We start from the raw sequence: 13902 nt of genomic DNA on the forward strand, positions 1-13902 counted from the left end.
AAGCCAGGAGAATGGATACATTTAGGAGGGATACACAGAGTATTCTTATCAGAGATACCCACTAGGGGACATCTGGAGGGTGGTCATTAGTGTTTTAGTGTTTTATTATTTGATCAGTGTTGAGTTTGCACTAGTTTTTGCTTTCTAACCATTTGGCTAATGTCACCTATATGGTTACACACAAACTCATATATAAATATATATATCACAGGAAAGATTGTAGGATAATTTGACAAGCTAAGAGAAGTTTGATGCACTGACACTTTTTTTTTTGAGGAAGATTGGCTCTGTGCTAACATCTGTTGCCAATCTTCCTCTTTTTTCTCCCCAAAGTGCCAGTACATAGTTGTATAGCGTGGTTGTAGAGTTATGTATCCTCTGTATGGGAGCCTCAGCACAGCTCAACAAGTGGTGAACAGGCCCGCTCCCAGGATCCAAACTGGCGAACCTGGTGCCCTCGAAGCTGAATGTGGGAACTCAACTGGTACACCACCTGGCCTACTCCACACATGGTTTTGTTTTTTGTGAGGAAAATTAGCCCTGAGCTAACATCTTCTGCCAATCCTCCCCTTTTTGCTGAGGAAGATTGGCCCTGGGCTAACATCCATGCCCATCTTCTTCTACTTTAGTGTGGGATGCCTGCCACAACATGGTTTGATAAACGGTGCATAGGTCCACACCCTGGATCCAAACCCGTGCACCCCGGGCCGCTGAAGCAGAGCACGTGAACTTAACCACTGCACCACTGGGCTAGCCCCTCTGAAACTCATGTTTTGATGACACTTTACAATGCTTCTTCCCCCTGGAGCTCAATATTCATAAATGAGAGAATAATATTTTTTAAAGGTCAAGAAATACTCAGTTTTATCTTCCAGAGAAATAAAAGACTAATTTGTGTGATAGATTTGATTGTATCAAAATGAAGGTTTCTGTCAAACAGAAGACAACCCAGACAAATTTAATCAAGAAATGACAGAATGGGAGAATTCATTTCCTGTATTAAGTGCACAAGAGCTTTTCAACTAGAATGTACAAAATCTTCTATGAATCAACAAGACAAAGGAAAACAAGCCAACATAAAAATAAACAAAGGACATGAATATTTATGTCACAAATGTGGAAGCATGAATGGAAAACAAGCCCACACTGAGATGCTCAAACTCACTGGTACTTGAGAAAAATCAAACAGAAATGAGATACTACTCCACACTCATCAGACCAGAAAATCAAGAAGGCAGATAACAGCATGTGTGGCAGAGCTGTGAATAATAGAAACCTCCTGCTCTGATCATGGGAGTGTAGACTGTTGAGGCATTTTGGGAGCTGGCAAAACTATTTCGTGAACTGACTATTTGCTTTGTGATAAATCACTGAGCTGCACTTAGCCATTTGTGTCTTCTTCTGTATGTTGTACACTTTATAATATTTTTTTTAAAATTAATATTGAGTGGAAGTAGCCAGAAAGAAATGTATACCATATCCTGCCATTTATACAAAGGTCAAAAACAGTAAAACCCAAACTTTGAAATTTAGGGATGCACATTTTGTTGGCAAAATATATTATTCTCTAAGGTAAATAATAGGTATGAGATTAAAATCTTTAGAGAAGTGGTTAAGGAAAACTCCAAGGTCCCAGTGTGTAAACACTTTGAATAGATAATTCACAAAGAAGAATTGTAGTTAATAAAAAAATAGATGGGACAGGTTGTTTATAATCGCATCGATTCAAAGTGAAGAAAGGATATAATACTATTTCTCTAATCTTGAATTAGCAAAAGTGAAAAAAGTCAGACACACCAGGCACTCTCAGGTGCCATTGGGTGATTTAAACGAGTGGGGCACTTTTAGAAAATGTCGTGTTGGCTGCAAACGGAATTTGAGGAATCATCTCCACTCCTCACTTATTGCATCACTTAGAAAAGCGTTTTGCTCTAAGTTACAAAAGGCTGACTTTCAGGAATTTTAACAAATAGGGCTTTATTTTTCTCGAATAGTAAGAAGTCTAGAATTGGGCTGCTGCTTGCTTTGATTCAGCAACTGGCCAAGCCCAGGGGACATTATGGAGAGTAAAGAAGGAGGGAGAAGTGGCACAGGGGAAGCTCAGCCCCCAGACCAGAAGATCGGCCTATTCCCGATTTTCTCCCTAGTAGATGGTCAATTTCCTCTGACTCTCCTGCTTTCCTGACCTGAGTCCCAGATCCTGTTCCCGTCTAATCAGACCTCTCCTCACAGCCCAGTTATTCCTAGACTTGAGACCCAATTATGCTTCAGCACCCAGGACAGCGCCATCCTACTTTGTGGGGCTCGCCAAGGACCACATTGTGTCTTCGCTGAAACAAGCGCCTCTCCCACTGTGGACAGATCCTGATGGGGGAACTGAGAGAGGATATGGTGGATATGATCAAGATAAGGGCCTCCAATCTAGTTCGGCCCTTCTTAGGCTCCTTTCCACCCCCATGGAATGGGACTTTGTATTCCATAAGAGAGGGACTTCTCACACACCCTTTGGTTTCTTGCCTCTCAGGGGAAACTTCACCTCTAGTCTTCTCAGAAATCCCTCCCTGTCTGGGGAAAGCCCCTGTTTCTCCCTCTTCTGCCTCTTACAGACAAGAAAGACCTCTCTCCCCAACAGGCTGATATCTCTGTCTCTCTGTCTGTCTCCCTCTCCCTCTCTCTCCTCCACCCCATGCTCTCTTCCTCTCTTTCTCTTCTCAGTCTCTGGCTGGTACCAAAATAGAGTTCTGGAGGACGGGGAACAAGACTCATGGTCCTTTACTGTCTCTAGCTCTGTGCCAAATACTGAAAACTTTTTAAAAATATGCCTCCATTCTATCTGATAAATGAAGGAATGAAACATCAGGAGGCTGACTGAAGCATTGTCTTTGGAAGTGATGGAAGACATTCAAAGTGTTTAGGCACACAAGGGAGCTTGCTGAGATTGGGAAAAGAGTTCTGCGACATCAGAGATGGATCCATGTCAGTGGGAGACCAAGAGGCTACAAGAGGGAGAAACATAAGGAGAGGGGAATTAGGTGGTCACCCCGTGGAGGGGAAGTGTGGAGGCTAGAGGAGCTGTGGAGAAGATGGGCAGAGATATTCTGTACATGTATGTGCAGGGCTCACAGGAAATGTGAGGAGGAACAAAGATCCAGTCATAATTTCTGTCTCACACTGAACTCAAACAGCTCACCCAAGTCTGGCACTGGATTCAGGACTCCAGGCTCAGTCCCAGCCTCTTTCCATATGGTCTCTCCATGCAGATGAATTCAAGAGTTCACCCAATGCTTCCTGAGGCCTCCAGGGAGCTCCGGCCCTGGAGTGGGTCCCACACAGAGAGGATTCAGTCTCAAGAGTGTCTTAGTCCCTCTCTCCTCTGTCCCCATGAGGGAGGCACTAAGAAACCTATCTGGGGAAAATAGACCACAAACTCCACATCTCTCTTGACGGAAGTGGGGGTTGGTCCTCAGCAAGTGAGAGGTTGCATTTCAGGGTACAGGAAGAAGGAGGGGTCCACCCTGCTGTGGTCTCAGGAGAGAAGAGCTCAGCTTTCACTTCCCCTGCAGCGGCCAGAGTGAGAGGAGTATTCTTGTTGGAGGGAGAACTTTGGGGGCAGAAACTACACATTTCAATCAGAAAAAGCCCCCAGGGCACTGACCACCACACAGTCTCCCCCACCTCCCAGCCGGGAGAGATTGATCAGATGGTATCTAGGGAATCTAGATGATCATCTGCAGCCCAGAGATGCTGCTGCTGCTGCAGACACAATGTGAGGGCAACAGGTCTGAGGAAGGGATTTCTGGGCGGGGCTGCAGTCAGAGACTCTGTTTCCTGCAGTGGACCCTGGGGGATGGTGCAGATACAGTCTGTAACCTTCAGTCTGTGACCATGAAGGAGGGCCTGCCTGTGCATCTTATCCCATTCTCCAATCCAACCCCTGGATTTTCTGGACCGACTTTAGCCATGTAGACCCACCTTCAGGTCCTGGAGGTGGCCAACAGACACCATAATCCCCCTCTGGCCACAGACCCTGTCAAACCTGGAAGAGAGAATCTGGGGCTGACTCAACCTTCTTGGGGACCCAGGGGCCCACAGTTGCCCTCTGAGCATCAGATTTTCCAAGATGTGGGAAAGTGGGAAGACTTTAGGATAGAGAAATATGTGAAATATGACTCCCAATATATGACACTGCCTCTGGAGGTGACAAGTAGTCAAGGGTCCCCAGGAGAGAACCCCAGAGACAGGAACTCACCTGCTCCTTATCTGGAGGTGGGAGATTGATCAGGATCATGGGGCTGAGAGAGTGGGAGGCTGATTTGGAGGCTGCCCCCAGATCACACTCTGGGGTCTGAGTCTTTTTCTTCTCTCCAGCTTGCACCAGATACCCCAAATCTACACCCTTTTCGCCTGAAGTTCAACCATCTTGGAATCTAAACAGCACTATGTCAGCAGCTTGTGTAAGAGGATGCTTCTCTCCCCCTGGACCCCAAGTCCTCCTCCCATTTCTAAATCCTCATCCATACATTAGGGTCAAGATCATGACCCCAGCCCTACATGCCAGGTGACCTTCCTAGGAGGTGGTAGGTCTGTGGTTAGAACCATCAGAGGAGTTCAGCCCATAGCTAAAAATATATGTGATTTTTCAAGCCCATTCACAGGCAAATAGATAGACTTTCCTTGGCTGTCCTCATGAGAAGCGGCCCTCCCTGCACTCTTTACTCTCTGGGTGCTGGCCAGGTGGGACCTGCTTCTCCAGTAGAGACAACCGTGCATGACCCCAGAAGGCAGGACTTGGGGGCTCTCTTCCTTCCTTGCTGCCTTACTTGGGCAAGCCCCTTGCCTGTCTGAGCTTCAGGGTTCATTTGCCACATGCAGAAATGGGTCTGGATGATCTCAAATGGGAAGTCTCAGCTTACTCTGTGGTCTGAAGTTTCCTCTTCTGGGCATATGGCCCTTTCTTCTTGCCACAGGCTTCCTGTCTCAGCTTCCTCTGCCCTCCCACAGCTGCGACTTTCTCTTCTCTCTCAGAGGGACTCCGGAAGGTGGACCATCCAAGGGTAGGAGGACAGAATGTCGCTGTGCCTGCTGCTACTGCTGCCTGTGCTGTGGGGAGGTGAGTGGTCGAGGGGAGAGGGGACCCCACTCTGCGGAGGCACCAGAGCTGCAGGCTGAGTTTCTCCTTCTCTCCAGCGCCCATGGCTCAGGATCAGATCTACCAGCTGGAACTACTGGCATCCGTGACAGTGCAGGAGGGCCTGTGTGTCCTCGTGCCCTGCAAATTTTCCTATCCTTGGATTTCCTTTGGAACCCTCCACGTGTTTTGGTTCCGGAAAGGGGTGGATAGAAACCAAGATCTTCCAGTGGCTGCAAATAAACGAGAACAGCAGCTGCAGGAGAGTACCCAGGGCCGGTTCTTCCTCCTTGGAGAACCGCAGGCCCACAACTGCTCCCTGATCATCAGAGATGTCAACATGGGGGACAATGGGACTTACTACTTTCACATGGAGGATGCCTTGAGGAAACACTCATATCTAGATAAGATGCTCTCTCTGCATGTGACAGGTATGGTAGGGGCCCAGGTAAAGTCCCCAGAGTGTGAGGCACTGGAAATAGAAAAATGAAGGTTCTGTTCTTCCTAGGTGTGGGGTGTGGTGGGGACGGTGGTGGAAAGAAACTAGGGCCTGCTGAAGATACGCCAAGGGGCCCCAACCTCCTCTCTCTCTTCACAAGCCCTGACCCACAGGCCCGACATCCTTACTTCAGAGCCCCTGGAGTCTGGCCGCCCTGGGAACCTGACCTGCTCTGTGCCCTGGGCCTGTGAGCAGGGCATGCTCCCCATCTTCTCCTGGACATCTGCTTCCCTCACCTTCCTTGGCCCCAGGACCCACCTCTCCTCTGTGCTCACCCTCACCCCACGGCCTCAGGACCACGGTACCAGCCTCACCTGTCAGGTGAACTTCCCTGCAGTTGGCGTAACCGTGGAAAGGACCATCCAGCTCAATGTCACCTGTGAGTGTTGGGCCAGGACACTTGAGTCCCTGAGGGGGTGGGGCGAGGGCAAAGCTAGACCAGGTTTGATGTAGGGGTCCTGTTAGTCCCACAAGAAGGGGTTCCGCATTACCTGTTTCCATGGCTCCTGGGAGGAAAGGCCCCGTGCCCACCCATCTGTCACAATGGATGCTGAGGTTTCTACACCCTTCTGTCCCAGATGCTCCACAGAACATGGTCATCAGCATCTTCCAAGGAAACAGCACAGGTAGGAAAAACCTATTCTCTCCAGCACTGGGCTGGATGCAGGTCTAGCTGGATCTAGAGCTCCAATTGTCCAGGGACTAAGTCAGAAGCCAGCTACTGAGGTCATATGCAGAGAGAGCACGGGGGAAAGCCCCCACAAATCCCAACTCCCTGAAGTTAATCTTTTCTCACCCACAGTTTCTCTGGCCAAATCTAAAGGAAGCCATCACATCCCTCTTGTTTTAGGTTCTCTCTGACATGTTAGCTCCTCCTGCTTCCATAGCCCCTCGTTGGTCCATTAACTGCATTTGTTCACTACATCCCTGTCCTGAGTCCTCTGTCCTCCATCTGCTCAACACTCTGAGCAGCTCAGGGAAATTGTCTGGGCCTCTTCTGAAGGCCTGAGGCCTGACTCTCCTGGTCCTCTCTTCAGAGTTAATGTGAAGAGAGATGACGGCTTCGCCCACCCGATGTCTCTCTGTCTTTGTCTCTTTCTCTGCATCTTTGTGTCCAAAGGCCTCAAGATCCCGCAAGACGCCTCGACCCTTCCCGTCCTGGAGGGCCAGACTGTGCGGCTGCTCTGTGTGGCTGACAGCAACCCGCCCGCAGAGCTGAGCTGGTTCCAGGGGTCCCCAGCCCTGAACGCCACCCCCATATCCACCACCGCCATCCTGGAACTGCCTCCCATAGGGACTACAGGAGGAGACTTCACCTGCCTTGCTCGGCACCCGCTGGGCTCCCAAAATGTCTCTGTGAGCCTCTCCGTGGTCTGTGCGTGTGGGGACCCCCGGGGCAGGACACCCGGGTCCTATGGAGTGCAGAGGCACCATTGACCTTCTCTTCCCTCCCCCACAGACCCCCCACAGCTGCTGGAACTCTCCTGCTCCTGGGAGGTCCAGGGTCTGCACTGTGGCTGCTCATCCCAAGCCCAGCCAGCCCCCTCCCTGCGCTGGCGGCTGGGGGAGGGTCTGCTGGAGGGGAACAGCAGCAACGCCTCCTTCACGGTCACCTCCAGCTCCGAGGGTCCCTGGGCCAACAGCTCCCTGAGCCTCAGCAGGGGGCTCAGCTCCTGCCTCAGACTCAGCTGTGAGGCCACGAATGTCCACGGAGCCCAGATCGCCACTGTCCTGCTGCTGCCAGGTCCGGGATCAGCCGAGGGGTGACGCCTAGGGAAAGAGGAGCTTGGACCTTGTTTTAGTTTCCTAGGGCTGCCATAACAAAGTAGCTGAAATGTGGGGCTAAACAACAGAGATTTATCATCTCACAGTTCTGGAGGGCAGAAGCCTGAGGTCAAACTGTCAGCAGGGCTGGTTCCCTCTGAGGCTGTGAGAATAGGTTCCAGGCCTCTCCCCCAGCTTCTGGTTATTTGTTGGCAATCTTTGTCATGCCTTGTCTTGTAGAAGCATCTCCCCAATCTCTGCCTTCATCTTCACTTGGTGTTTTCCTTGTCCACGTGCGAATTTCCTCTTTTTAATGAGGATATCAGTTATATTGGATTAGGGCCCAACCTAATGACCTCATTTTAACTATAAGTATTGTAAAGACCCTGTCTCCAAATAAGGTCACATTCTGAGGTACGGGGCAGGAAATATGCCACGGGTGAGGGGGCGTGAATTTCAACATACGACTTTTTTGGGGGGGAACAATTTTACCCGTAACAGGCCCAGAAAGATGGAGCTTGGAGGAGAAGCACCCCAAGGTCTGGACCAGGGTGGCTGGGGGTGTAAGATCCTCAGTCCTGTGGCCAGGAGAAGGGGCTGCTCCAGGATCTACAGGGCAATGGAATGCAGAGCAACTGAGTCCTGTTTGGGGAGTGGGTACACTAAGGGAATAAAGGGAGAGAAGTGGCCAGTTGGGAGGATGCCATGTATTGGGGTTGGAGTTTATCCTAAAGTCAAATTATCTACAGGTAAACCAGAACCCAGGGCTGGCAGGGTCCTGGCAGCAGTTGCAGGAGCTGGCATCACGGCCTTGCTTTCTCTCTGCCTCTGTCTCATCTTCAGGTGAGAGTGGGCTCCAGGCACAGAGGAAGAGGCCTGGGGTGGGAAGGGCATAAAGTCTCAGAATCTCAGAGATCCTGATCTGGAGGAACCTGGACTGGTTGGAATGCCAGGCGCCAGGGGAGGGAGGCTGAGTGGTGGCATGGATTAGCCCATAACCAACAGGTCCAAGTACTGGGTCTCTTCCAAGCCTCCAATCCAGCTCTTGGTTTGGGGGTAGCACCTGGAGACAAGCCCCACCTCTCCTACATCATTCAGCACTTCTATGCTCTTGACAGGGAGTAGGGGATGGTCTGCCTACTCCATACCCCAAATAACCAGGCTGAAATGCGCTGGGCTGTTCCCTTAGAGTGAAGACCTGCAGGAAGAAGGCAGCCCAGCCAGTGCAGAGCACGGACAACGTGAACCCAGTCGAGGGCTCAGGCTCCGGGGTGAGCGAGGGGACATGAGCCCCATTCAACATTGTCCCTGGTGGGTGCCTCCTTGGGAACGGCCCGTAGGACCTTCCCTGTTTACGTGCAACACTCCCCCGAGGTCCACATGTGGTCATTTTAAACTATTGACTCAACTGCTCTGATCTGTCTTCTTCTGGTGGGGTAAGTAAGTAGTCCAGTCTTTTGTTGGGGGTGTTTATGCCTCATCTGTCAGATGATCATATTCCCCTGGAAAATCAGCCTTTTCTTCTGGTGTTGATCACCGGGGAAGGGTAATGGCCCAAACCTAGTCTGTGTCAGACGCTCTGTGCACAAGGAGAGTGGTGAACATGGGCTCTAGGGTAGAGAGCCCGGGCACCCCAAAGTCACAATTCATCACATCATTTTGCAATTTTCCAATCTATCACCGTGTTTATTTAAAATCAACCCTGAACTTATTGAGTTATACTTTACAAGTAACAAAATGCACCCATTTTAAATATATGGTTAAATGAATTTTGACAAATGGATACACCCTGTAAACATGTCCCTAGTCTAGACATGGAGCGTTTCCATCACTCCCCAAAATTTCCTTCTTCCCATTCTCAGTCAACCCCTGGTTTCCAGTTATCACTGATTTCTATCATGATACATTAATTTTGTCCCTTCTGGAACTTCTTATAAATGGAACCTGCAATATTTACTCTATATGTCTGGCTTCTATCATGTCATTAAAAGATACAGAAATCCTAAACCCATATGCCCCCAATAACAGAGCATGATTCATCAAAACAGATGAACAAAAACTGACAGAGCTGCAAGGAGAGGCAGAAACACCCACAATCACAGCTGATTATTTCAAAACTCCTTTCTCAGAGCAAAGAGCCAGAAAATCATTTTTTATTTTGTGAGGAAGATCAGCCCTGTGCTAACATCTGCCAATCCTCCTCTTTTTGCTGAAGAAAACTGGCCCTGGGCTAACATCCGTTCCCATCTTCCTCCACTTTATATGGGATGCCGCCACAACATGGCCCAGCAAGCAGTGCGTCAGTGCGCGCCCAGGATCCAAACCGGCGAACCCCGGGCCACCGCAGCTGAGCATGCATACCTAACCACTTGCGCCACTGGGCTGGCCCCCAGAAAATCATTGTTTAATGCAATTTACTTAATTCCCTACATTGTTTCTCCTGGTCGATCTTGGGGAATGGAATCCTCAGTGTATGCTAAGTCCCCCTCAGGAATCGTGGGCACAGGGATCATGGATGTCAGGAATCAGGTTATATCTTTTCCATTGCTTTACTATCAATTTTTCAGTAAACTTTTTTTTGTAGTGAATGCCACCTATAATCTGTAGAGCATAGTTGTTCAAAGCTTGTCCTCCAGGCTGGCCCAGTGGTGTAGTGGTTAAGTTCTTAGGCTCCTCTTCGGCAGCCCAGGGTTCACAGGTTCAGATCCCAGGCACGGACATATGCACCACTCATCAAACCATGCTGTGGCGGTATCCCATATACAAAATAGAGGAAGAAGGGCACAGATGCTATCTCAGGGCTAATCTTCATGAGGAAAAAAAAAAAAAACAGGTGCTCTGGAGCCAGATGGCATAAATTCAAATCTCCTTTCCCTACTGATGAGCTGTGTGACCCAGGACAAACTATGTTCCCTCTCTGACCTCTATTTATGTTCTGTGATGTGGGAATATGAGGAGACTCTGTGTCACAGAGTAGTTGTGAGGAGTACTTGAAACAGCGCCTGGCATATATTGAGCACAGGACCCATTACTACCCGTCAGAATCCTTGCCTCCTCCAGCGAGTGAGTCCCAAGGGTGGTTTATTGTTGTTGTTGTTGTTGTTTTATTCCCTGTTGCATTCTCAGGGCCTAGACGAATGCCTGGCTCATAATCCACAGCAGGTACTCAATAAATATTTCTGGAATAAATCGTTGAATAATCATAGTGCTGGAAAACATTTTCTATTAAAATCTGTGTCTTTTGATGGGTGAGGTTTCTTTAGATGCAAATACTGTAGCTATGATTATTCACAGACATGTTTCTTTCTTTCCCACGTTTTGGCTGCAGTAGATTAGCACAGTTGGTCTGTCATTAATTTTCATCTTTCTTTTGCACAGTCTGGGCAGCCGTCTCTCTCTCTCTTCTATTCCCTCTGCAGTAGGGAATCCCTTTCCTCCTGACCTGAGAAATGTTTGTCTTTGCCTCTCTGAGCTGCTGTTTGAGGGTTTCTATTTCATGTGTCTGTAGCCTGAGGGTGCTGTGGGCAGGAAGCAGATATGGGAGAGGTGTCTGGTGCCATCTTTCCTGCAGAATCTGCTCTCTGCTCTGTCATCTAGGACCTATCCAGAAACTGGATATGCCCCCCCGCCCCCACTTTATATTTCAAAATATCCCCTATCCCAAATCGAGAACTTGAAATGTATTTGCTTTCTATTTGTTTAGCAACTGCCTCTCCTAGAAAACCATCAGCTGCGTGGGGTCAGGGGCTGGGTCTGCTTTCTTCATCACTCCACACACAGCACCTGGCACACGGCCCCAACAGAGGATGGTGCCATAGTGAGAAAGAGCTGGATTTGAGTCCTGGCTCAGTGGTGCACGTATAGAGATGTGTGTCTTCAGGGCAATGCATGTAATCCCTCTTAGCCTTAATTTTACTGTTTGTAAGATGAAAGTGATAATAGCATCCTTTCCAAGCATATGTTTTTAGAATATAACATGATTAATATATATACTCACTAACGGTTGGACAATCTTAAATATTAACTATTTTTGAACAAATGAAGGGGAAGATGATCAAAGTTCCATCGGTCCCAATCCCATTCTGGTCCTGGCTGCTTGCTCCCTGACCCTATTGCCCAGCTCTGAATCCTTCTCTTCCTTCTACTCAGGCTCATCGCCACCAGTTCTGGACAGACTCCCCTTCAGACCACCCAGCCCCTGCTGGGGTGAGCCCCATCTCGAGAGAGGAACCAGAGCTCCACTATGCTTTCCTCAGATTTCACAAGCCTCCCAAAAAAAAAGACACCAACATGGAATATGCAGAGATCAAGACACACAAATGAGGGATTTTTATCTCACAGTTCTGGAGGCTGGAAGTCTGAGATCAACGTGAGCAGGGTTGTTTCCTTCCGAGGCCTCTCTCCTGGCTTTCAGACAGCTGTCTCTTCCCTGTATCCTCACTTGGTCTTCCCTCTTCTTATAAATGTTTCTTCTTCTTAAAACGATACCAAGTGTATGGGGTTAGGGTCCATACTAACGACTTCATTTCAACTGAATTACTTCTTTAAAGACCCTGTCTCCTAATATAGTTACATCCTGAGGTCCTGGGGGTGAGGACTTCACCTTATTCATTTTATGATTTTTCAGCACGTAACACTCAGCCTCTGATTATTTTAAAATTGGTAGCCTTCCTGGCAATGGAATGAATCCCCTAGTGTATGTAGAAGACTATAGGACTGTGTCCAAAAGAACTGAGTTCAAATCCATATATACCACTTAGTGAGTGAGTCCCTTTATCTCTCTGTGCCTCACTTTCCTGTTCTGCAAAGCAGGGGAATCATCCATCTAATCAGTTTATTGTGAAATATCCATGAAAATGCACATAAAAAAGCAGCTAACAAACGTCCTGATATGAAGGTTTTGTGAACTCTGAACCCAGGTTGTGTCAGGACTTTTGTTGGCTGTTTTTTTTTTTTCTTAATTTTTTGTTTATTGCAGTAACATTGGTTTATAACATTGTATAAATGTCAGGTGTACATCATTGTACTTCTATTTCTGCATAGATTACATCATGTTCACCACCAAAATACTAATTACAACCCATCACCACACACATGTACCCAATTATCCCTTTCACCCTCCTCCCTCCCCCCTTCCCCTCTGGTAACCACCAATCCAATCTCTGTCCCTATGTGTTTGTTTATTGTTGTTATTATCTACTACTTAATGAAGGAAATCATACGGTATTTGACCTTCTCCCTCTGACTTATTTCACTTTGCATTATACCCTCAATGTCCATCCATGTTGTCACAAATGGCTGAATTTCATCTTTTCTTATGGCTGAGTAGTATTCCGTTGTGTATATATACCACAGCTTCTTTATCCATTCGTCCCTTGATGGGCACTTAGGTTGCTTCCAAGTCTTGGCTATTGTGAATAACGCTGCAATGAACACAGGGGTGCATTTCCCTGGTGAATTCTACCAAACATTCAAAGAAGACTTAATACGTATCCTTCTCAAACTCTTCCAAAAAATTGAGGAGGGGGGGAAGCTCCCTAACTCATTCTACGAAGCTGACATTACCCTGATACCAAAACCAGACAAGGACAACACAAAAAAAGAAAATTACAGGCCAATATCACGGATGAACATCGATGCAAAAATCCTCAACAAAATACTAGCAAATCGCATACAACAATACGTTAAGAAGATTATACACCATGATCAAGTGGGATTTATTCCAGGTATGCAGGGATGGTTTAACATTGTTGGCTGTTTTAACAGAAAGTTTCTGCTAATAATTTCTGCTAAGGCTTGGAGGGGACTGTCCCAGTGGTGGCAGAACCTTTTCCCCTAAGATTGGAAATGAGGCAGCAATGGCTGTTCTTACCACTTCCATCAAACAATATATAGTAGATCATTCCCAGTGCAATGAATGCAAGAAAGAAATAATAGCTCTCTAGATCATAAAATGAGAACTAAAAGAGTCTTTATTCACAGACAACATGTTAGTGGGCATTAAAAATGTAAAGTTATCCACAAAGAAGCTGGTAAAACCAATAAAAGAGTTTAGCAAGTTGTTAAGATGTTAGTTCAAATGAAAAGATTACTTTTCAACGCTCTGTGTTGGCCAAGGAAAATTAGAAATCAAATATTTTTTTAAAGATATAATTTACAGTAACTTGAAACAGTGAAATAAATTGAATGAAATAGGTGCAAATCCTGAACATTGAAAGAATACAAAGTATTGCTTAAAGAATCGGAAGAAGAACGAAATACATGGAGATATATACCATGTTCATGGATTGGAAGACTCAATATTGTTAGGTTGCCAGTTTTCCTTAATTGGTGGGTAAATTCAATGCAATCTGAAAGTCTCAGTGAGAGCTTTGTAGAAATTGACAAGCTGATTCTAAACTATACATAGAAAAACAAAGAACTAGAATGACCTAAGAAATTTCATAACTGACAATAAGTCCATTGAAGGACACCCCTCCAGTTCCTGTCCCTCTGTCCCAGGATTCCCACC

At 47.3% G+C, this 13902-nt stretch overlaps 1 protein-coding gene across 2 annotated transcripts; it reads left to right on the forward strand.

The window, feature by feature from the left end:
• The first annotated feature begins 5030 nt into the window (after positions 1–5030).
• LOC101408068 (sialic acid-binding Ig-like lectin 6) lies at positions 5031–12625 on the forward strand. Of its 2 annotated transcripts, XM_087421228.1 has the most exons (10): positions 5031–5110; positions 5188–5559; positions 5728–6006; positions 6206–6253; positions 6748–7002; positions 7087–7371; positions 8141–8234; positions 8581–8662; positions 10518–10553; positions 11541–12625. In XM_087421228.1, exons 1-10 carry the CDS (start codon positions 5068–5070, stop codon positions 11712–11714), a joined length of 1668 nt encoding a protein of 555 aa, XP_087277354.1. In that variant the 5' UTR covers positions 5031–5067; the 3' UTR covers positions 11715–12625. The 2 variants fall into 2 exon arrangements, with proteins under 2 accessions (XP_087277354.1, XP_087277355.1); XM_087421229.1 differs by lacking the exons at positions 7087–7371; positions 10518–10553.
• Positions 12626–13902: the final 1277 nt, after the last annotated feature.

Source organism: Ceratotherium simum, chromosome 33 (genome assembly GCF_057802395.1).
Source record: "Ceratotherium simum simum isolate JZ-2026a chromosome 33, ASM5780239v1, whole genome shotgun sequence".
NCBI classification, from domain to species: Eukaryota; Metazoa; Chordata; class Mammalia; order Perissodactyla; family Rhinocerotidae; genus Ceratotherium; species Ceratotherium simum.

Excerpts from the sequence above, each read along its gene's own strand:
- LOC101408068 (XM_087421228.1), top strand. The coding sequence starts at position 5,068 with ATGTCGCTGTGCCTGCTGCTACTGCTGCCTGTGCTGTGGGGAG. Across the intron at positions 5,560-5,727 it reads GCTCTCTCTGCATGTGACAG|CCCTGACCCACAGGCCCGAC; the intron begins GTATGGTAGGGG and ends TCTCTTCACAAG. Across the intron at positions 7,372-8,140 it reads CACTGTCCTGCTGCTGCCAG|GTAAACCAGAACCCAGGGCT; the intron begins GTCCGGGATCAG and ends AATTATCTACAG.